Source organism: Larimichthys crocea, chromosome XVI (assembly GCF_000972845.2).
Source record: "Larimichthys crocea isolate SSNF chromosome XVI, L_crocea_2.0, whole genome shotgun sequence".
Lineage (NCBI taxonomy): Eukaryota > Metazoa > Chordata > Actinopteri > Sciaenidae > Larimichthys > Larimichthys crocea.
The window spans coordinates 20516322-20540155 of NC_040026.1; the positions used below are offsets into that span (position 1 = coordinate 20516322).

The following is a 23834-nucleotide window of genomic DNA, read 5'->3' on the forward strand; positions in this document are numbered from 1 at the left end:
CCGGGTTCAAAGTGAAACACAAACACCCACAGACAGGGCTGGAGGGAAATAAGTTCAGTTTGAGTCCTGCTGATCAGTTTGTGCTGGTTCAAACGCTTGAAAAATATTAAAGATTTAGTTTAGAAAGCATGTCTATCTGGGCTTGAGGGAATAGTTCAAGCATATATGCTTATTTTGTTTTCTTGTGAGGGCTTAGATGAAGCAATACCACTGTTATGTCTCTAAGGTAAATATCAAGAGACATTTAGCGTAGCTTAGCACAAAGACTGGAAACAGAGGGAAACAGCTAGCCTGGCTTTGTCCAAAGGAAACAGGGTTATGTACTATTTCTTGGTTGAGTGCATTGAGGCAACACTGTATGGGTATTTTTAGCAGTTTAGTGCTTACAGTTTCAGTACCACTGTTGTAAATATGGACAACACACACATGTATTTTATGATTATATTGCTGGTGAAACTGCAAGTCAACAACTTTGCTAACGGCCAAATATCAAACAACGCAAGACGTAGCAGTCAGCTTATCTTACTTACTAGTCCGACAGCAAGGAGCCTTTTCTTCCACAAAGCAGCACCCCGAGCCTAAAAACCTCCTCCTCCTAATCCAAAGAGCACAGCTTACAAACTGAGCTAACAGCACCTACAGTCTGCAATAGTTTACTTCACTGTCCCTTTAGGAAACTATGTAAATCACAGAGAGTTGACGCAGATGACAAGATGGGGAAAACCGGAAAACATTTTTCTCCATAAAATACGATGTGGATATTTGATGTAAAGTGTTTTGCACGTTTCACGAGAGACCAGAGCCGGACCGCAGAGTTACATAGCTCAGAAAGAGGCGTGCGGCGATGCAGAGTGCTTAATGTGTTGCAACAAAATGATTTCAGATATGTTGTGGTGGAAAAGTTACACAATTTAAGCTTTTACTTCCTGGGCTCTCGCAAGTTTTTCTTAGACATCATCAAGTTCATGCAGGTGCCAATACGTGACTTTAAGACCTCTTAAAGTCACGTATTGAGTTAAAGTCACTTATTTAGGCCGGCTGTTAACCCCTGTGTCTGGCCCTTTATTCTAGGACTATGCTGAACTAACCAACAATGAATGACTCTGTCCATGCTAAAAATAATTTATATCTAACGTGACATTGTCATTTTGGTAAAAAATATGACTTCAAATTCAAAAGACTGAACAGAATCAGTCTCATGAACTTCAAAATCAAGTACTTGGAAAATATATGTGAGACAACCACCTTCTCACCTGTGTGCCTTGTTTTAATTTATGGACAACTATGTGTGAGGAAGTCGGTCAGACAAAAAGCAGAATTTTTAGTACACAAACCGAAATAGAAATACTTGATCTGATCACATTTTTTTTTTCAACAGTGTTAATACTGAGATTCTGACACCGGTGATTTGAATTAAATGGGTCTTGAGCAAAACAAAAACAAAAAAAATATTTATAGTGAAAATGACAAAAATGGAAATAAATATCAAGCTTTAGCTTGTGTAATTTCTTTTCAAACTCCAAGTGAATAATGACATTTCTCAAATGGCCAAACTATCCCTTTTAAATGTGTGTGTGTGTGTGTGTGTGTGTGTGCGTGTCTTTTGAAGATCTCATTTCATTTCCATTTAGTCTTTTTGGACTTGATAGGGGCCATGGGACTCCCCACCAAGTTGAAGTTCTCTCTCTCTCTCTCCCTTTTGTTATGTTGTTGTGGATAAAAGGCGCTCTGTCCCTTTAAAAAAACAGCAGGAGGTGGTGCTCTCCGACACAGGAGGAGGAGGAGGTGGAGAGGAGAGGAGGAGGAGCAGAGGTGGAGGAGGAGGAGGAGGAGGGCCGGCTGGCTTGGCCGCTTTGTGCGCCACACACAGATGCAAAGTAAACGGACGTTGGAGCGTCAAACAAGGGGACCGTGCTGCTTCTCCTCCCCGCTTTGAGGAAGCTGAATCGGCCGTGGAGGCTTCACCTCCGACTGTCGCTTGCTCGGAAAGTTGAGTGGAATATAAAACCCCGAAACTTCAGCCGTCGCTTTAGGAGCCGTGAAGATAAAAAAAGAAAAGGTAACACTCACTCCGTCATTGAGTTTTTACTTTACTCACACTTTGAAGTCATGATTCAGTCAGTGTGTCATAGTTAACTCTTTGTTTCAGAGGTCAATTAAGAGAATTAGTTAAAAAAAAAAAGCCAAACGGTGTGAAATCTGCATCTCATTTGCATGTCAGATGTGCGCGTGCACAATCAGCGCGAGGCAAGCCTGGCTGCTTGTCCTCATGGACAGACATCAATGAGTCCTCTGGTGTCTCCTGTGTCCTCCATCAAGCATCATGGTGAAGACTGCACATTTCTAAAAAGTCACTGAAGCTTCTGAGAAATGTTTTCCTGGCTCGAACACGTGTTTTATTCTTTGTTTCTTTGTCTGCATCCATCTGGAGAAACTTCTACTTTTTCTGATCTGCTGCTACAAAGAAAGTTGTGCAAACTCAATATGAAAAGATTGCCCAAATATAGATGTCAGATTACCGATCCGATAACATTCCTTATTTTATTGTTTTGGCACAGAGAGCCCGTTTTTGGCTGGAAGTCATTGTGAAACTGATTATGAAATGACATAATTATGTATCATTGGTTTTTAGAGGCCAAAACCACAAGAAGCTGCTGATATAAACGACTCATTAACTGGGTTAAATAACAGTAAACTATTCCCTCCATTAAGAGGGGGAATAGTTTACTCAAGGGCCCCGCAGACCTCAAGACTACAAATCACTTAACTTGTAGATACCCACATAGTGGGAACTGGGTTTGCAGAGTCTGAAATAAGTGTCCCCAATAAGTATTTTCAGCTGTGGGTCAGGGTATGGTTTAATCAGAGCGGGCAGATGGGGCCTTTTTAGAAGCATTGCTTCTCTTCACTGAGAGTTATGTAACATTAATACCTTCCTGTGGGAGCGCCAAACATCGTAAAAATCTTTGGGAATCCACCACGAGCACCTCATCCCTCACGTCCCAGATGTGTCCACCTTGTTCCCAGCGTCATTAGCGAGTAGTTCCTGTTTGTGTTTACAGACCTGGCACTTGCCTCTCATGGCCATCATGCCTGATGAACTTCCACCGCTGCCGTACCTGCCCAGCCTCATTCATCACGCTCTGATTGGAGGCCGTATAACCGCGTGCTTGGCTTTAACTACGCCGGGGCCATAAAGTCTTCAGATTCATTAATTCCTCGCTCATCGTCAGCCCCTCTGTTGTTGTTGTTGTTGTTGTTGTGTCGGCAGTCTGGAGAAAAGAAGGTGGAATATTGACTAACAGGCTGTTGTCTTTGTACCATTGTTGCCCTCTGACCTCCTCCTGCGCTCACAAACACACACACACACAACCACACCCAACAACAACAGCCCCGAGGTCGGTCAGTAGTCATTTTCATGATGACTCATTTAAACACGGCACCGGTTGCTCTGTGATAAAGACGAAATGAGGCAGTCGGGGGAGGAAAAAAGTCCACCTTGAAGTTGTCAGGAAAGATTTAGGCCAAGGTCGGACTCTGCCTGGTCACCGTCACGTCACTTTCTTTAAGCGTTCTCTCGCTTTCCCAGTGTCGAGACACACTTTTCAGCTCCTTATTGTACAGCTTCTTCCAGAGCTGCCAGGCAGATATCTCTCCATCAAGATCCATTGTTACTCCCTTGCAGAGTCAGAGCGTAGGGCGGCATGTGTGTGTGTGTGTGTCATCTCTGACTGTGCCTTTTTTTTTTTTTTTGCAATGGAGGCTATTTCAGTTTGCACTGGAGGGATCCTGATCCTTCTCCTGCTGCTGCGTAGTGAGGAAGCTGGCTACCTGCCCGACTCTTAACTGCGCTGAGGTCATTGCAGTTTTGTGCTGGAAGGAGGGCGTACAGGAGTGTGGGGGTTGGTGGAAGACTCATTTGCACTCTGTTTCTCATGAAAACACCAACTTCAGGCTGTTTCACACGCAGTTTGTTAAAGTTTAGGGCAACTAATTTCCTCGTGAATCAACACCGGGTCTGTATTTTATTGCGTTGCGTGTCTGGACTCCCTGTTATGTTGAAGGTTTAATTTATGGAGTCTAAACTTTTTTTTAGCTTTTTGTTTTATATGAGAGTAGAAACCCAAATTGGTTAACTGGAGTCAGATGTGATGACTTACAGTATATTGCTAAGTTCCTGTTGTTTCCTGTGTCCTAGGAAATGCCTATGTAAATTGTTTAAGGCCTCACCTTTATCCCATGCCCCATAGGAGGCCGATGGGGAATAGTGGGAGAATGTCTTGACATTTGGTCTTAAGCATGGCTTTGCTGCAGTTACTTGGCACACGCAAAAGGTCATATAGTTTGCGGAGAAAAAGGAAAAAACGAAGTGAGGAAATGTTGGTAGTGTGTTTGAGTATGTTGTCTAGAGAAACGGCACAAAGAGGGTCATTTTTTAAAGTCGTCACTATAAATAGATCCACCTCTGAGGCAAATTCAGAACGGCAGCTGTAATTGTCTGAAAATATCACTATTATCACATTTTTGGAAGTGGTTCAGGGATGTACTCCGGCGCTCCAAAAAGTCGTGGAAGCCTTCCCGATTTTCTGCGAAGTATTAATCACTTCAAAAGTGACGGATGTGTAATTTTGTTCAGCTGTTGATACTGGAAAGCATCGAGGCGTGATGTTGAACTCCCCTGAGGAGAGCTGTTTTTTTTTTGTCTCAGACAATTACAGGATTCGCGCCGCCTTGCAAAGAAAGCAGCGAGGCCCCTTTTTGAACTCGAACGAGGAGAAATCACGCTGGGGGAGGTGGCGTGATTGAGTAATCTTTGAACGGATTTTTATACGGAAAAGCAAAATCTGTTGCGTTGAGCTTTTGAACTTTGAACAAGTTTTTGCCCCGTGGTTCCCAACCATTGAGGTTTGAGAGTGATTTATCCTCTTCTTGTTTGATTTGAAAGGTTTTTATAGATTAAATTATCCAGTAATCTACAAGAAACAAACATAGAATTGAGGAAAACCCTACCCTGTTAATCATGTTGCCATCCTTTGGTAGGTAACCACTGGTTTAGTCAAACAAAGCTGTATTATTGCCACCTCATTGTTGTCTTGAAAGTTTCTGTTATACTTTTAGCTTTGTGTGAAGATATCTATTTTAAAATGATCTCATTCTCGGGACCACACATTTTGAGCAGTCAAAAGAGGTCAGCGTTCGCTATTTTTGGGCCAAACCACCTGAAAAATCCATCAACATTCAAGATTCAGCATGAGGCCGTGACCCCGAGAGAGAAACCCTAGCTGATTCTGGCACAGTGACGCCGCAGGCTCTTTACCATTCCATTTAACAACAATATATCACGGCTGTTCCCAGGAAAAAAAGGGGCCACTCTCCCTTTTTTTTTTTTTTGCTTTTGTGAACCAACCCTCATGCACCTGTCACCCTATCGCTCAGATCTGTGTCTGTTGTGGTTACTTTAGTGTAACGTGACCGCTGTGGAGAGAAACAACCAGTTCAACAGGAATCATTTCCCCCATGCGGAGTCATTTTACTCCCTTCTTGAAAACAACGACATCCCTTTGACTCCCATGTGCTTCGATTATAAATTATCCTATAAAAGATTTTCTTTGTTTGAATAGCACAATGTCGTTCCTCTCGGAGCACATGTCATTGTTTAAAGCTGTTAAACCAGTTTGGATGATCATCATCACCCCTGAGGTAAAGATAGTTCCGCTGAAGCCGACCGTGGCCGGCGTCGTGGGTTGTTTTCAGGTTGCGAAAGTTTCGGAAACATCCTGTGTGGTTTCTGTATTAATGCGAGGACACCGCAGAATAATGTCATCTATCATCGGCCGGCACACCTGTCCAACTCCCGTGCTTTGGAATCTGTTATTACAGCTACATAATTGCACAAACATATTTTGGAACATGTGCCATGTCACACCCTTTTGATGTCTTTATCTCAGAGTTTTCTTGAACGCTCTGCTCACCAACTCTGTTGTAGATATTCAATAGTCATAATCATATCGGCTGATACCAAAAATGTTCTCTCGGTGTGGCAGTGTTAAAGAAATCAAGTACTGGAATACCTTAAAAAGTACTTAACGTCCTTTAGTTTCAAAATAATGCTGTTTTATATTTTGAACAGAATTTTTTCCATTATAAGTTAAAACAGACACCTTCTCTGCATCCAGTTTCTTTCTCACCTTGATGAGCCAGTTATCGATATGACAATAATCTGCCAGGGAAGTTTAGATTTAATCCAGCATGGCTTGAAATTGACTTTTATAGCATTTAAGTTTTATGCTGACTGCAGACTCTTCACTCCTCCTAACTGGCTGATAGGAGTGCAGCAAGTGAACAACCGAAACAAAGCTTGGCTGGTCTGTTGTTGGCCACATTTTGGCCACCAAAGTCAGACAACAATGTCTGACTTTGCTCGTTGTTTGTCACCACTCTGGGCGGGCAGTCACCATATTTCAGAGGTCAAGATACTCTAGTAAACAAATACAATTTGTGCCATGCATCGGTTTTCACGATGCACAACTTGAAATGATTAATTCCGATCTCCTAAATGAATTTTTTTACTGAACACTGACTGATGACAGTCGTCTGATCAATCTGGTCATCCCTAATCTCCAAGCCCGAGCTATAAAACAGCCCTGTGAGCTATCAGCAGGGTTATCTGTTGTGCACCTTTTTATACATTTCATTTTCCTTGGAAGCCTGCCCTCTTTGTGCTGATCGAACTTGTTTTTATCAGTTGTTCATAATAGAGACCCGTGTAATAAAATGTTGCCATGATCGATAGTCATAAAAGATATGAGAGTATGACCCATGGACCAGGATTTCCTTGTGCTTCTTTAGAAAACCGTGAAAGTTTCCTTTTAAACTCTGTAAATTTTCATCTCCCTGCGTAATCAAATTCATTAGAAAATATTTTATTGCGCCTACAGTTTGAAGCCGATAACTCCTGGGTTGATGTATATGTATTACTGCTTTATCAGCTGAATTGAGTAAATGAAACTCGGTGGACCTTCCTTTTGCTGTGCTTTTCTGTTCAAATGCTGCTCTATCAGCTCTGCCATCTGTAGCAGTCAAACATTAACCACGTGTGGTTGCATTAAGTTTTCCTCCTCCGCCCTCGGTCGCTGACACAATATCACTTCTAACGGCGGGAGCTGTGATTGTGCAATATATGCTGACTCGACCACGGCTGGGTCATATATTGAAAACACGCGGGTGGCGGCGAGCAGCTGGCCATTCTGATCCAGGCTTTGGCCTGTTTACAGTTCAGCGAGCCCTCATTGTTTAGCGGCTTTCGTTTCGGACACAGAAACAGGTGGTTTCTCTCTCAGGCGTAAAAAACTGAAAAGACAAAAGGAGGACTGTTTGCGTAACCGCGCTCACCTCCGTGCCCACTGGATGACAAATTCATGCCAGGAAACTAGTTCAGGAGCTCGGAGCAGTCACATGAACCACTGTGGGTTCTTATCGTGGTTGTCTGGTGATCCTGTGAGAGTCAGACATCCTCCTGTGCCTGAGCACTCTGGAGGACGTTTCCAGGTCAGCAGTCCCATGCTGTGAATGGACTGTGGTGGAAAGTTACAATACCTCGATAGATAAGCATCACAGGCCTTTGTCTCTTTGTATTAAATGAATCATTGTTGGTTGGTGTCGTTCATGTGGGTCACCTCTAAGCCTCATCTTGTGTTTTCCTCTCTAGGTACATGCGTGTGTTTAGGGTGTGCCAAAAAAGGGTTTGGTTCCCGTCTTTCCTCAGCGTGGCTTTGTTTTTTGTTCTTTCTGTTGTGTCGTACTTTGTGTGCGACATTGTTGGTTCCTCACTCTGCCTGTCGTATGGGAACCGACAGGGTGTGTATCTGAGTGTGCATGTGTTTGTTTGTGAGCTGTGTGTCCATGACTCAGTCTCCTTGATGACCCTTGAACCTGTTTGCGGCGGTCTTCGGCGCATTGACGAACTTCAAACTTACTGTTCACACATTTGCGCACAGCCACAACAAGGCTGCATGTGTGCGCTCCCCCTAATGAAAACTTCATGCTCGCAGACTAAAGTTTCCAGGAAATCAAGAGTTGTTGCTTCATTACCAAATCAAAGCAGCAAACCGAATCAAAGAAAGATGGCTTGCGGTAAGATGAAACTGATGATACTTCAGAGTCTTCCCTGACATAATCAGGTGTTGATTTTTCGAAAGCTCTCAGGCTCTGGGGCTTTTATCATCTGGGCAACAGATCTACAGATTTCAGAAGAGCCATGTGATATATGCGATGTGAAGCTGTGGCTCTTTATGTCGTCCGATGTAATCTGCCTTTGGGTATTTTATTTTGTAGGCTTGGTGGAAGTGGTGGTTGAAAAATACCAAATACCAGTTCCCAGAACCGAGGTGACATTCTTGCCGCATACAAACATTTGACATGTTTCCTTTTATTATTAACAAATCATGACTTATTGATTGATTCATTGATTTTACAGCCATAAATAACAAGCGCTTTGTCCGTTAACTTGGCGCTAACACATAATGGAAATCACCATTAAAGGGCTAATGGATATTAGCATCGCATCGAGCCATTTTACTTCACATGCTTGGTATGAAACAACACGCAAGCTCATAATTAACGGGCATATATTCCCTAAATGAACTAATGGCTGCCACGGGGACCGGCTACAGCGGCCTCAAAGGGTCAAAACTCAAAGGGCAGCACATATGCTGTATGTAATTCTTTTTCATGTATTATTCATAAAGCGGCAGCTTGATGAGCAGGGACTGCTAAATGTAGCAGTTTTGACCACTTAATATGCAGCCACTGATGTGTGTGGAAACATAACTCATCGTACGCAGTCGCTAGAGTATCATGTCGTGTTTAAAAAGGAAGTATGAATTGGAATTCCGCCTTAAATGAAATCACCGTAGCTGCCGTGCACATATTTAGCACGACGGGAGATCGTAGCAGGCGCCCCCTGATCGTCTCTGTCTCAGCGAGCTGAGCCGCCGTAACGTAATCAATCCTTATGTGCTTAGCTGGACATTCCTGAAGAGTCTCACACACACACTCGCTCACAGCAAGCACGTCCTCCTCGCAAACAGCACTAACCGAGTCACAGTGGACGTAGGTAAATCAAGCAGGGACGCCATTATACAACGTGCTTTACGAGCCTTTCGTCTCCGTCCTGGTTCTGGGATCCGTCAGCTTGTCAAACTGTTGTGTATTGCTATCATCAGGTCGGAGTGGCCATGTTTGCGAGCCTCTGCGTGTGTGTGTGTGCTGTTACGTGTCATTAAAGTTAACACCATGGGGGTTTATTAACTCATCTTGTCAGTTAGAGCCCTGAGGCCTTTATAGGCGGTTTGTGTGTGTTTGACTTCAGCGGGGAAGCTGCTGATAAAAGATTAAGAGCCGTTGAGAGGTTGACACAGTGCGGCAAACGGTCACTTATCTGCGAAAACGTCCTGCTGATTTCACCAAAGTTTGTACGTGTGTGTGTGTGTGTCCTGTTTTTGTAGAGCTTTCGATGTCACGCTGGCACCGGCTTATCTCGCTGGTGATTTAGAATATTTCATTCCCTCCAAGGTCTCGTTCTGAGCAACTTGTTAGTGCCTTGTTTTTTTTTCACACTGTCGGAGGAAAAGCAAGCCAGTAAACTATTTGAACTTATTAACTATACCACAAGCCAAGTGTAACATTGGCATCCCTGCAGTAACGGAGCATTTTGCACCCCTCCTGTCTTTTTTAGCACAATCCTCTGTAGAAATTCTGCTTTGTTTTCGCCGTCCAGCAGCTTATTTGGACGGTTAATTCAACCACTTGGCTCCGATCCTGCCCTCTGGTACCGGGCTTTGAATGCTGTCTATTTGTCAGAGACTGATGGGGAGGATTTCAGTGATTAATTAGACATGTACTCTCATGTGCACACACTCACACACACACACCGTACAGTACAATCCCTTCACTGTGGGCGTAATGAGGGTTTTGGGTACGTTTCATGCAGGACCCCGGTGAAAGAACGTCTGTCGCTGTGCTGGCATGACTGAGTGAATCCAATGTGGTGACACCCTCCGCCGCCCCCCTTTGAGGGTGTGTTTCTCTTCGGGTGCCTCCATCTGTGTTTTTTCCTTTCCCCCCTGTGGCCTTGTTGCTTCACATGGGGAATGTTGTGCCCCTTCACATTTGTACTCAGGATATTATTCATACATGGAAAGGAAGCCCCCCCCTCTCCCCAAAAAAACAAACTCTCAGGAGATTAATTTTATGAAATGGCTTATTTTATAATCAGGAAACAGGTTCATTATGTATCCGTTTGGTTTCCAGCCAAGCTCTGTCTTCTCCCGCTCTGGCTGGAGCACAGCATGGCAGCACACCCAGTGTCTGCAACGCTTTGTCCAAATATGCAGGAGCACCACCTTCATAAAAGACCAGGCTTTGACTGCAAACAGAAAAGAAACGTTTTGGAAACCTTCCCCTCGGCTTGCACGTATAAGGATTTGAAAAGATTAGAAATCACTCAGCAGAGTCACGTGGCGATTGCGTTGGGTGTTGCTGGGGGTCATAACGGGAGCTTGTGCAATGCACCAAAAAGGAGATGGATGTCAGAGTCAGACAGGAGGAGGTCTTGCTGGTGGGGCAGTGGGAGGTCGGGTTTTGCTTGTGTGTTTTTTTTCTTTGGGTGGATGGAGGTGTGGCGTTTGCTGCCCTGAGCTCCTGCAGCGCTGTGCGGAGGGCCGGCTCAGGCATGCTGGTTTTATTTGCTCACGTTGAACACGCTGCCCTTAATCCTCCTGTGGTTTTGTTTTCTGCCTGTGCGGCATTAGGCCCCTGGAGGCTGATACACTACGGTTTACACACACATGCACAGAGAGAGCCTGTAGTACTTGGGCAGCAGCCCTGCTGATGTAGGTGGATTTTCCCGGGCCAAGCTGTTTCAATTTGTTTCCCAAAGCCTTGTTATGGGCAGATAAAGAACTTAACATTTCAGGCTGATCAGAACATCTCGCTTCTGTCCAAGGCCAACCTGTTGCATGTTTCAGTGGCCTTTAAGCTGCCATATCGCATAATATCTGGTGAACTGATATAAAAGCCTTGATGCACTTTCCCATAGAGCATAGAACCTGCCAGCATGACACATGTTTCATGTAATGGTGGAAAAACCCACATATGTGGGTGTTTTTACACATGTACCCTCTAATCTGGCTGTTTTTAAGCATTTTTGCACATTATTGAGGACAAACTAAACGTTTTTCTGCAACTTCTCAACGCTTTAGGGGGCAGAGTTTAATTTAATAGCACCCATGTGTTTATAAAAATACAGGTTTGTTGACACTGAAAAAAAAATTGCTAATTAAAGTACTAAGCAGGCCCAGAGGAGACATTTTAATGAAAGAATGTTTTCTTTACACTCAACCTTTTTACCAAAACCCTTCGGTTCCTCTTAAAGTCTGTGTGAAGTAGGAATAAATATGTGTTCTGAGTTTGTCAGACCAAAGAAGAGTCTTATTAACCACCCAGACAAATTTGAGGACAATCAGTCAAGTGGCTGTTTTGAAGCGACTGAAACGTGTCAGATGAGTTCATAAAAATAATTAACTTTGAAACACTCTGAGCTGAGATGAATTCATCTCTGTCTCTCTGCTCAGGCCAGGGTGGCCTCAGCGTGTCATCGAGCCACCCTTTAAGGACCGCCCACAAAATCCTGAGACTGAAAACTGGTGAAAAACTGTTTGAACCTCTAACTCCACATTTCAATTCAGCAACTATTTTCCAACATATTTCATGTGTTTTGAAAGAAATCTCAGAATTGCCTTTACACAGACTTTAAGAACTAATAAACAACACATTGCTACCTGATGAAGCCTTTTATTTTTAATTTGACAAATAAGAACTCAAGAATTTTTAACATCTTCCTCCGCTGAATATAATGAAACTATATAAATAATTCATGAGAATATACTCCACTGAGGAGAGCTGTGCTTAGAGATGCTGTAAATGGCTGGCAAGTGGACTTTGACTCAGGTGAAGAATTCTTTTGCGTCTGCATCTGCCGCCTCCTGTTTTTCCTCCTCTTTAACAGCTGCACTGGTGCAACGTGTAATACAAAGATCGAACACGCTCTGCGGGGCCACTGCTGGTCAAAAACACTGAAATCTATTTTTAATTAGCTTAAATGATGAATCAACTTTGCAAAACAAAGCTGGCCACAATTACCATAATGGGACATTAGGCAGCTGCACAACCCTGTGGACGTTTTAACGCTGCGTTATTGTAAACGTGTTCAGCTGTTCCAGTTGTGTGTTCTGCCTTTGGAGTGCGTTTTTCATCTTAATTTGTCCCCCGGTCAGCTGCATCAGGTCAGTATAGGAGGAGGAGCAGCAGTGCTGTTTATGAAGTGCTGACAGAGCCCTCCAGGTGTGTTCACCTGCGTTGGATGTGTTAAAAGAGCGATCACGGTTCCTAAAAGGCCGAGTGGAAAAAAAAAGGCATGTTCCTCAATACATGGCCGATGAGTCCTCGTCCCTTTGACTGTCTCTGTTCAAGATATTTCTGCCATTTGTCACACGGGGTTAGCCTTCAGGCTGTGTGACCAGATATGAAGCTGGACAGGAAGAACTGGTTCTTTCTGCTACAGAAGAACAAAGGAGTTTCCTGCACATTTTTTTATATATATATACCTCCCACTGGTTCACTTTCCAGGTGCGTTACGCAAAGCAAAGGCCGGGGTTTGTACGCTGCATAGACAGCATATATCCCCGCCTGTTATCTGCGCGGTGAGTCAAGGACAATGAGTAGATGTTGGACTGGAGGGAACTTTGAGGCGTGCGGAAAACACACAGCCGAGTGAGACGAAGGCTTCGCTAATGAGCTCACACCAAGGCTACAGCTACAAGAGATTCATACATAGTCGACGAACACTCCCTATTCTTTTATTTTTAGCATCATTATACTAGTTTTTAGTAGCTATTTAAATGTTTAACAGTTATGTGCTGACAACGGGGCTAGATAAGATGAAAAATAAATGAATTTACAGATGATCATAAGCAAATATGTAATATAATGTGTGTAGTATTGCTGCCTCTGATGCACAGACCGGGTCGATGCCTCCTCTCCCCCCGTGGGAATCAGATATTTAGGCTGTAAGGTCACGGGGGTCTCACAAAGTGAGGCCAAATGAAGTTTGCCGACCTCCTTTGTCACAGTTCAGAACTTTCCATTCTCATGCAAGCCCCATTGATTAATTGATTAGAAGTGTCATAGATGGCATTGGCTGACTCGTATATATTCATTTGCATATCAATGTCGCTGACAATAGAGTCGAACAATGGAGGAGATTCTGGCTAGTTCAAGGTTAAACAATGGAGAGGTCCTCTTACCGCTCACGCAGGCCGTCTCTGTGTTGAAAATTCAGTCTTAAATTGACAACAGAGGACGTGGAGCCAGACTGGGCTAGAGCTTTATGTAAAAATATGTATTTATTTTTCAAAATCACAAAGTGACTACCAACATTTTCGCTTGCCTAAATGAGTTCTGGAATTGGATATGGAAACTACTCTGCTAACAGAAAATCTGAAGTCCTAGAAAAACACCAGCTGAGAGTAACAAGCTTGGCAGTGTTGTGTAAACCACAAATGCTGTGCTGACTCGTTTTGGTACTGATAACATTTTCTTGGTCACCCACACATGAGCTCAACGTCGTCATTGGTAGGAGCTCGTGAAGCATATTGTTAATTAATTATATTCCCCCTTTTTTTATATTCTGTATAAATCAATGAATAACAATAGTTGCGGTGGTATAACCGTTGCGTAATCGCCCTCGTAACTCTCACAAGGATGATTCCAGCTTGTGAATAAATGATAGACATTTTCTCCGTCTCGCTTTTAAAAATTTAAACAGAGTTCAAAAATAAAACAGAAACTGTTGCAGTCAGCGTACGCCCGCTGGTTTAAAGTGACAGTAGCCGAGCTATGATTGGACAAAGCCGAAGTCGGAGCCTCTTTTCCCCCTGCTCGCTGAGTGGAAGGAGAGAAAGTGGCACGGGATAGCCGAGGACTGTACGGCGCCTGTGATCCACGAGATTACAAGAGTGAAACCGTGGCACTGAAGAGCACGGTGGTTGTTATGATGTCATTCCATCAGACTCTGCCAGCGACATAAGACGCTCTTAATCATTCATGGCCCTGTCACCACTCGTCTCAGTTCGAGCTGGAGTCATGTGGCACCCTGAGTGTCTGTTACATAAAGGCTTCGTCAGTGGCTGGCACGACGACTGAGGCAACAGCAAACAAGTTGATACTCATTACCTCTTTGGGCGAATTTAGAGCTCCGACACAAACATTTTAAGCTGTATATGTGTGTGTTTGTTTGAAAGCCACGTCCTAGAACTATGGCTTGTTTAGCTTCGTGAGCATGTAAAGAGAGCTGAGATGAAATGTTACCCCCAGCTGAACTGAGAGCGTGTGTGGTGTCGGCCATACAGGCTAGACTGGAATCCCCAGTCATCAAGTCAAAACCTATGAGCAAACAGAGAGCTATGACTAGGCCTTGATGTTTTTCACTCTGTCTAGACACTAAAGTGAAAGAACTTCTTTTTTTTTCTAATCAGTAAGTAATATATTTTTCTCCCCACATTCAAAAATTCAACAGATTAAAGAACCAGCGAATCATTTAGAACATTTATTTCAATCCACAGTTCCTTCCCCCAAAATAAATAAAGGAAAACGTGAGGTAAGATACTGGAATAGTCCACCTTAAAAAGAGAAATAGCTACCAGTAATAATAATAATAATAATGAAGAAGAAGAGTTGGAGTCAGTTTTTTTGGCAAGTGGCTTTTCATGCCTTCGTGTTAATAAAAAAACAACAAAGTAAGTACTGGCAAGTGAAGAATTATTAATACAAAAAATGCTAATAAAATCTAAAAAAAAAAAACAATGAAATGAAAGAGTTGTGTAATTTTGGGGCAGGAATGTGGGTATGAGTAATCAACTAGGAATGAGCTAAAGTTCACTGTATGAGAATATTTGGATGTTGTATTATCACAAGAAGATTTGAAACCAGTGAAAAGAAAAACAAACTTATTCACTATCTAACAGTTCAACGCTCTCTCTGCAACTGAATACGTCTTCACATTATCCAAATCTGAAAGACAGTGACCTCTGTGGGTTCATTTTCCTCAAGGTAAAAACTGAAGACGACAGACTGGATTTCTTAGGAAAGCATTTTATTAGTAGTACATGTTCTGTTCTCTAGAATAAGATCATATGTGGTATTCAATCCCTGGCATTGGTTTTTGGTGAAAGCGCGGCTAGAACTGCAGAAATGTTCAGTTTTATATGCGCCGCACTAACTTCTTCAGATGTCTTAAATGGTCTCTGGAATGTTATTTTCAAACAGTAGAATGCACACGACACCGCCATTCTTCATGATTTATCTTTTTTTAAAAAGTACTGCAAGGCTAGAACCGAATATGACAGGACTGCCTGCAGGCCCTACTTCATCTTTTGTCATGCCCACAATAATGGGGTCTTGATGATCCTGTGGAGAAAGAGAGAGGGAGAGAGAGTGTGGGGGGTGTGAGGTTTGAAACTATTCCTAACCAAACACCAAAGAGGCCCCCGAAGACATAAAATGGGCCATTTCCTAGAATGACTTAAGGTGTGAGGGTTGCACCTTTTTGATATTTGAACACCCGCTGACACACTTTATGCTGAGGTTGAATGTCTTCAAGTGACAAGGCACATCAAAAGCATTCCCCTTCAGCTATAGCACCGGGGCGATTGTCTTATTGCCCTGCATGTGGCCACCAGGAAGGGCTAATCCCTACGAATGAGCTGATCTCTCCATGTAGGGGATAAAATCTCTCTCTCTGTCTGTCTGTCTGTCTCTGTCTCTGTGTCTCCGGCCGGCTTAGAGACAGGAAGCTGGCCTGGTAGCCCGTGCTCGGCTCTGACGTTGCCATAGAGAAGTACAAAACCGTAGGCAGCGGGGAGGAACGTATCAGTTGACGAGTTGTCTCGAGTGGTCACTCGCATTTTCAGTAGCTTCTCTGTGCATGTGTACTAATTGGCTGCTGCACAGAGTAATAAAGGGTTTAGTTAATGATAGGTCACACCGCATTAATCTAACCACTATGAGTCATCACAGTGGGACTTGGTATTTATTTGCTCGGCGCCATAATCTTATAATTTGGCACCCAGTCGCTGGATAAATAGCTTTTTCGTAACAGTAAGCCCGTGCCAGTCGTCACGTACAAGGGTGTGAACTTGAACTCACAGTAGAACTTGGAAATAAGATTTTCAAGCACGAGTGTTAATGTATTTGCTTCTTTTTGTTGCCGTGGGGACGGTGCATCTCCCCCATTAACACCACCGAAAACACCTGAGGAAATCTTTGAATGAAGTCGTCGTTTTATAGCCGATAAAACTACGGTGGTGGACGGAGTTGAGTTCTCTTCGGGGATGATCACTCTTTTGAAAGAGAGAGGCGAACAAAACAAAAAAAAACAGCAGCAGCTTTTATCATCCGTCAAACCCCCCTCTGTTCCTTCTGCTGCTACAGTTGCCTTTCCTGTTGAATGGCTTCTTGTCAGAGATGCAAATGTTTTCACGGGTGACGTTGCTTTGGAATATTGTTGAGTGAAGCCCCCCATTCATTCACAGTGGGGATACGCATACAGGCCCTAGAGTGTGTGGGATTCAGCTCCGGTTTGAAAGCACAGAGAATTATGGGAATCCTGTCTGTCTAATACAATCGAAAGCCTTGTTAATGTCAGTAACACACGGAGCCGGTGGACTGCAGCGAGCACAGAAGTGGGTGTTTAAACCTCGTCTGCACTCGTTTCTGTCGTGGAGATCATGTTACAAGGCTTGAGTCACTGGTGATTTAGGGATAGTTTGGTTTAAGTACTGAAACGAGACTTATTATCAGCTTATTGAGTCAGAGATAATCGGTGTAAGTACAGGATTGAAGTGGCAAAGCTTTAAATCAAGAGCACATTGCTTCCCTCACATTAAAAAAAAGCCTTTTTGTCTATGACTTGGACATCGGCAGAGCTTATAGTGTTTCCAATTGATGTGAGTTCAGCGACAGAAACAAATATGCTGTTGGAGGTGCTCGAATGTCGCCTCCGAGGCTAGTGGTGGGAACATTAGATCTATTAATGATAGGAGTGTTAGAACAGAATGTAGCAGATCTGGACTTTTTGAACTGTTGTAAGTCAATCCATGCTGGAGAAATGTTGTTCCACTTCATTCTCCACCCCCACCTCCTTCATTCTTTTATTCCTGCCAGCTCGAACTGCTCAGGCTCCCAGTATCCTGTGTCTTGCTGGTTATGTAACAGTCGGAGGCCTAAATGGGAACTAAAGCACAGCAGTGACAGCGGACACTGCAGCCACTTGAGAAACTGAATGTGAAGCAGCCTGTTAGTTGTGTTTTTTGTTTTTTTTTTAAACTCAAGCTTAAATGTACAAGGAGAACTTTTGAATGGCAACTTATTGTGCCGTGGTTTGCGACATCGCTGGGCCGATGTCGCAAACCACTAAGTTTTACTAAGGTTTTACTAAGGTGAAGGTGTGAACTTTGTTCCAGACAGCTTTTTTTCACCATTACATAACACCCACACACATTTCGCTAGTTTAAAACCACTCAAGTGAGGCTTCTTTTTGAAACTTTGGCAACAAAAGTTTCCGTACTTAATGCATATCAGGAAAGAGTGAGTTATGAGGTAGAATGAGGTAGTGGGCGATGACAGATTAATAGAAATAGCTACTTAGAGAAGCATTCAAAGTGGTATTTTACATTTTCATCTGGATAGAAATGGTGTCTTATTATTAATTGCTATGTTTCCACATTGCCCGCCAATGTGCATAGCTAAGTTTGGCTTTAATGATCTCTATTCTTCTTCATAGGGTGATCCAACAGATGAAACCAGAGCTGGAGGACCAGAATGGCTGCACACATTAAACACCTGGAATTATACTTTCTTTGACAAACATCTTATACAACTGCCAAAGAATCCTGGAAGGAACTCTCCTGAACGCCTACAGAACCTAATTGCATTTCTTTCTGTGGATTATAAGTAAGACACTGCCATCATGCCTATTCTCAAGCAGCTGGTGAATAACTCTAACCAGTCGAAACGGAGGTCTCGGGCTGACCTGACCGCCGAGATGATCAGCGCTCCGTTGGGGGACTTTCGCCACACCATGCACGTCGGCAGGGGTGGAGACGCCTTCGGGGACACTTCGTTTCTTAGCACCCGGTCAGGGGAACCTCCGAGGGAGCCGGAGACGAAGCAGGGCTCCCCGGGCCCCAAACCAGGGCTGCTGTCCCGCACCTTCAGAAGCAGCAAGCGCTCTCAATCAGTTAACCGCGGGGATAAGTACGAGTACAACATGATGGCACCTTCTGGTGGCTCATCTAACTATGTGAAAAATGCCATATCCCTGCCTTACCTAAACGATGAGGATACTAACAGAGGACACCAAATGCCGAAGAGCGTTTCCTCTAGCCCCATGAAAAGGCTGACGGAGATCGAGAGCAAGCCGGTGAACGGAGCGGCAGCGATGGCGACTTTGGATGTGGAATTCGACGAGCGAAATTTCGGCGAACTTACAGATTTGCCTCCATCCATGCCGAAGGGAGGCGGAATGAAGCACGCAGAGTCGATGATGTCCTTCCACATTGACTTGGGGCCCTCCATGCTCGGGGATATCTTGAGCGTGATGGAAAAGAAAGGCTGGGAGGAGGACGACCTCGGTTACGAAGAAGGCAAGGGCAGCGAGGGCCGTGCGTCGCCCTCCCACATCCCCCACATAGATGACGAGGACGCGGAGGAGCGGGCACCTGCAAGGCCACCTCGCAGCATGTACCAGCAGAAGGCCATGGTGGATCCCTACACTCCGGAGCTACACACCAGAAACAACCACCACAACCTGGACAGCTGCTCTGTGTCCAGCTCCGGCTCAGCCGTTGAGGAGAAAGCCCAGTACCACATCCACGACGCCGACACGGACAGTGCAAAGTACAGTTCACCACGCGGGGAGGATGACAGAGATTTCACCTTCATGGATGACGACGATGATGAGATTCGAGTGTAGGCTAAACTGGTATCACTACCACGACAGACTCGAGAGACACTAATGGAGAAGACCAGGTGTTGGGAGGCTATCACAAGCTGGGAAAAGCAAGGGAGGGAGTTAGAGGCAGGGCCACATCTGCTTTAAGCTTCTTGTAGATCAATCTAATCTCTGTACACTTTGTTCAACATCATAAATAAAACCAATTAAGCCTTATTCACTGTGCTGTAGCAAGGAGATGTGAGCTGAGTGCAAACAGACCGGCTCACAGTGTGGCACTCTCGGAAGGTTTGGGTTGTTAATTGTTGCACCTTTTTTTTTTTTGCAACATCAAACTCTGAACTCATAATCGGGGAAATTTCAAATACACGCTGCCATGTTCTATCCTCGTCCTTGTCAAAGGTGCACTAACAAAGAGCAGCGAGCCGTTGTTTTAGGACGAACACGAGGTTAGAGAACTGCACCGCAGCTGTCAATCACATGAATATCACATTTGGACACGGAAACGCGAGGTCACGAACGCGGTGTGGATGGGTACTACGGATTCGGTAGAGGTGAAACTCGGATAGCTTTGTAATCCCTGTGTGTGCGCGGGAGTGATCGCACAGCTTCATATGACAATGTTTGGCATAGACACTAAATAGATAAAGTAGTTGATACTTTTTGTCCAAGTCTGACTTTAAGGGGTGATTTCTGCTTTTTTTTTTTGTTCCTCCTTTGATTTTATGTACATACAGTACCCGGAAATTTGGTCTACTCCTGTAGAGCCTGTTGTTGTTTATTGAGTTTGATAGTTCATCGCGTTAGCATCATTTTTGCTGCAAAAGGTCTTAATTCTTTAAATTCGCAGACAGCTGTGATATTTATTCATTCATTTTCAGAAGGGATGGATCATTCTTAATGTGCACTTTTAGGTTGTTTTGATTTTGGGTTTTTTTTTTCTTTTCTTTCCTTATATGTTTTTCTTCTTACAAAAACGTCTTCATGGTACTACAGAGTGAGCCGGCTTCTTCCCGTAGAAGTTTGCCACATGGCACTTAATTATTGGACACTCAGTTGTCTAAGTCACATCACTCCTGCTGTCGCGGTAAGGCTGTATTAGTTGATTTGTGTACATAAAAATGTGAATTGTTAAAAAAACGAGGCCTTTTTGTATTTGTACCGCGTCCTGTGCTCTTTTTTTATTTTAAACGACAGGACAGAAGTGGTGATCGTGGCAAATTACGTGTATCTCTGCATCGTCACATCTCAGTCCACATCATTACCGAGGGTTTTTAGGATTGGCAGGTCAGCGGAAAGACGTGTTTGAAAAGGGAGTTGCTGCAGTAGAGAAAAGCTTACAGGGAAATTAATAATTATGGCTCTATCCGAAAACACACCTCCTCCCTCTGGACACGTGTTCGGGCTCGTCCCCGAGGGAAGAGAAAGGATGTACAAACATGTACACAGTGTTTATTAGAGCGCAGCTATGTAATAGATGGGCATCAGGTATGTCTCGGGGCTAAGAGTGACAGATATTTCCTTAACTGGCCTTGCAAGTGATAATATTCACCTCTTCTGCACAACACAAATCACACAGTAGGAACAGATGATTAAATCAACCGATCATCTGGCCTTTCCCGCTATACTCATTAAATGTGCTGGATTATTGGCCCTCAACCAGCTGGAACTGCTCCAGGAATAGCAGGGTCAGGGACAGACAGGTGGGCCGCGTGTGTTTCGTTGGCTTTGCAAACGCGGACTCACTTGGTTAGGCTCCTCCAGGTTACTTCCCGTTATATAAATAAGGCAGAATAAGAAGGTGTACTTTCCTCTCTGGTATCCATGATTAATGCCTGACCTTTTTTTTTTTTTTTCTTCATTCAGTGTTAGAAAACTAATTGCCACGTTTGACAAATGGGGCCCGCTTTGAATTTCCTGTTGTGGCACCGATGCAGGGGTGTGTACATAGAATCAGGATGCTGTGCCATTCCGCCTCGGGGTCATTGTAATGTTTCGGAAGCGCGTCTACAGGAACAGGTTTGCGAGAAGTTCAGAAATTAAATCGCCAAGTATGTTTCTAACCATATTATGGGGTAACGTTAGCAGGATGTTGTTTTCTTTTCTACCTATGTATAGATATGCAGTATGATTCGAGTCGAGACATCTTTCATTATTTTGTGACGTAAATGGGCCAAACCTTTAAGATGTCTTTTCATTTCTATCAATCCGTTTTGTTTTTTTGTTTAATGTACGGTTTGTGGGTTGTCGTGGGCGGCTGCAATCCTTCATGTCCACCAACAAGAAATGGACAAAACACTCCTTATCTGCCATTGTTCTAATCAAGTCATGTAAATATCATTTGTGCCATCGCTGATTGCAGTAAACGAGCTTTGTTATCGGCGGTGTGACTCTTTTTGGTCATAGCGTGAGAACCAGAAGAATGTTAGTGGCTGTAACACTACATAGAAAACATGTGTAGCCAAATTGTATTTGCAAGTAAAAGAAAAAAAAAACCTTTCACCACTCTGACCCGGGCTGGTGGAATTTGGACGAGAATAAATAGAGAATTATGGGAAAAGTATACTAAATTACTCTGAGATACTTTCTTGTAATTGTCTTAACTTTCTGGCATTTGTCATGTTTCTCTGTGGGTTGTAGGCCAGAATAAACCATAGAAAGGAATTTGCAAATACTTTCAGCCTAAGGTCTGCTTGAAAGTTTCTCTGTGCCCTGACAGAAGTGGTTTGGCGAGTGGCAAAAAAAAGATAAGGGCTGCGAAAAACAACTGGCTCAAAGTTCAGCTGTAGAATGTTTCTTTTTTTTTCATATTCAGTGGCTGTAGTCTTATGCCAAGTATGTACTGTTCTTCTTCTCCCTATTCCTCATTCTGGTTTTACAGTATATTAATATATTTACCTTCCTCACTTTCCTTTCTTTGAAATAACAGCTATATTTTTCAATAAAAGAGAAAGCTGGTAATCTTTAACTTACGGCTCGGCTGCGTTTTTTTTTTTGTTTTTTTTTGTTTAATCTCTTAATAAAGTCTGTCGCAGCAGGAGGCAGAAGTCTTATTCTCGCTTCCAAAATAGGCAGAAAAGAAGCTTCGCTGAAATCTGACCTTCAAGCGAGACCCAAGAATTTTTAGTGAGGGAGCCGCTGAATTCCAGCCACATCCACAGTTTAACAAACACCCACTCGGAGCAGATTATTCTACATAAATAACCCTGAAACGAAAGATAAAAAACATGCTCGACAGATTCCACATCATGAGCAAAGATGAGTCTCGTTAACTAATTAGATCCCTCCAGTTTGACAGCGATCATAGTTTATAGAACATAAATATGCTTTGACATGATATACGGCTTTTAAAGACAACATGTTGACTTTTTTTATATGATCCAAATCATTTTGGGTCTGTGAGGAAACCCATTCAGGATACACGTGCAGATTTTCTCTCTCTAGGTCTCGAGCAGTCGATCGAGTCGATCGTCATCTGAATGCGTGACGACATTACAGTACTACAGGACGAGCTTGAAGAAAGTGTGGAGTCGACAGCTGACAGTAAGATCTTCTAGAATTCACTTCAGGTAAAAAAAATTTGTCTAATTTATTCTTTTTATTGACATTCAGACATAGACATTCATAGCATATACATGATATGAGCATACTTCTTACATCTGTTGTCTGCCTTAAATGCCAAGTTAGTAACAACAATTAAAGCAAACAAAAAAGAGAATTAAAAAAAAGAAATAAAGGAGAACTGTGTACTGGTAGGGAGTGATCTTTCTCATACATCTTGTTACTTGTTTGTGAAAATAAAGTCTGGTCTGTGGGGTGTGACATATTTGACCCAGTTTTCCCAGTAAGATGTAAATCTCTCTCATTTTGTGATTAACAAAAGCTGTTATCTTTTCCATTTTATAAATGTCCATTGTAATATCTGTCCATGTATTTATGGTCGGGCTCTCTGGTGATAGCCATTTCCTGGTGATATTCTTTTTGCAGGCCACCAGCAATATATTCATTAAATGTTTGTCTCTTTTCGGCCATTCCTTAGGTACGAGTCCAAAAAACATAGTCTTACTCTCAAAGGGTATTTCACATTTGAAGATATCCTGTAGGGCATTGCGTATTTCTCTCCAGTAGTTCCTCGGGACAGAGCGGTCCCCAAAAATATGGTAGTGTTTTGCACTTTGATCTCCACAGTTCTTCCAGCATACAGGAGAATTGTTGTCATAGCGAGACTTCTGGGGTGGTGTTATAAAGTACCTAATTAAGCTTTTCTGGCCGAATTCCCTCCACTTTTGCGAGCTAGTACACGTCCCTTGATACTTCCATATTGCCGTCCATTCTTCCTCAGATATATTTATCCCTCCTTCATTCTCCCATTTTATTTTGATATATGAAGTTGAATGTGGTTTCAAATCCATTAGACTCTTATACAGGTATGAGATAATTCTATCGATAGTTTTCCGAGTTATGGCTTTTTATAAACAATTCAATCAGGCGTGTGCTGGTCTTTGTTACATTTTTCATTTTTGTGTCAACATAATGCTGTAACTGTAGATATCGAAAGAAGTCTTGCTTTTCTAATAGATGTGTCCTTTTAAGGGTTTCCAAACTGAGCAATTTTTCATCTTTCATTATACTACATAGGGCTGTTATACCCTTAGCTATCCAGTCCTTGAATCTAGAATCTAATTTATTAGGTGTAAACTCTGCATCATAAGCACACCATTTAATAGCTGTGATTTTGGTCTCGAGTTTATGTTCCTTTATGATA

At 43.1% G+C, this 23834-nt stretch overlaps 1 protein-coding gene across 2 annotated transcripts; it reads left to right on the plus strand.

Annotated features, from left to right (window-relative positions):
* Positions 1-1791: 1791 nt before the first annotated feature.
* cdc42ep4b (CDC42 effector protein (Rho GTPase binding) 4b) lies at positions 1792-22037 on the plus strand. 2 transcript variants are annotated; one of them, XM_010736477.3, is made up of 2 exons: positions 1792-2059; positions 17900-22037. In XM_010736477.3, the coding sequence occupies exon 2, from the start codon at positions 18086-18088 to the stop codon at positions 19088-19090; it is 1005 nt and encodes a 334-aa protein (XP_010734779.2). In that variant the 5' UTR covers positions 1792-2059; positions 17900-18085; the 3' UTR covers positions 19091-22037. The 2 variants fall into 2 exon arrangements, with proteins under 2 accessions (XP_010734779.2, XP_019125720.1); XM_019270175.2 differs by lacking the exon at positions 1792-2059 and adding an exon at positions 3752-3902.
* Positions 22038-23834: the final 1797 nt, after the last annotated feature.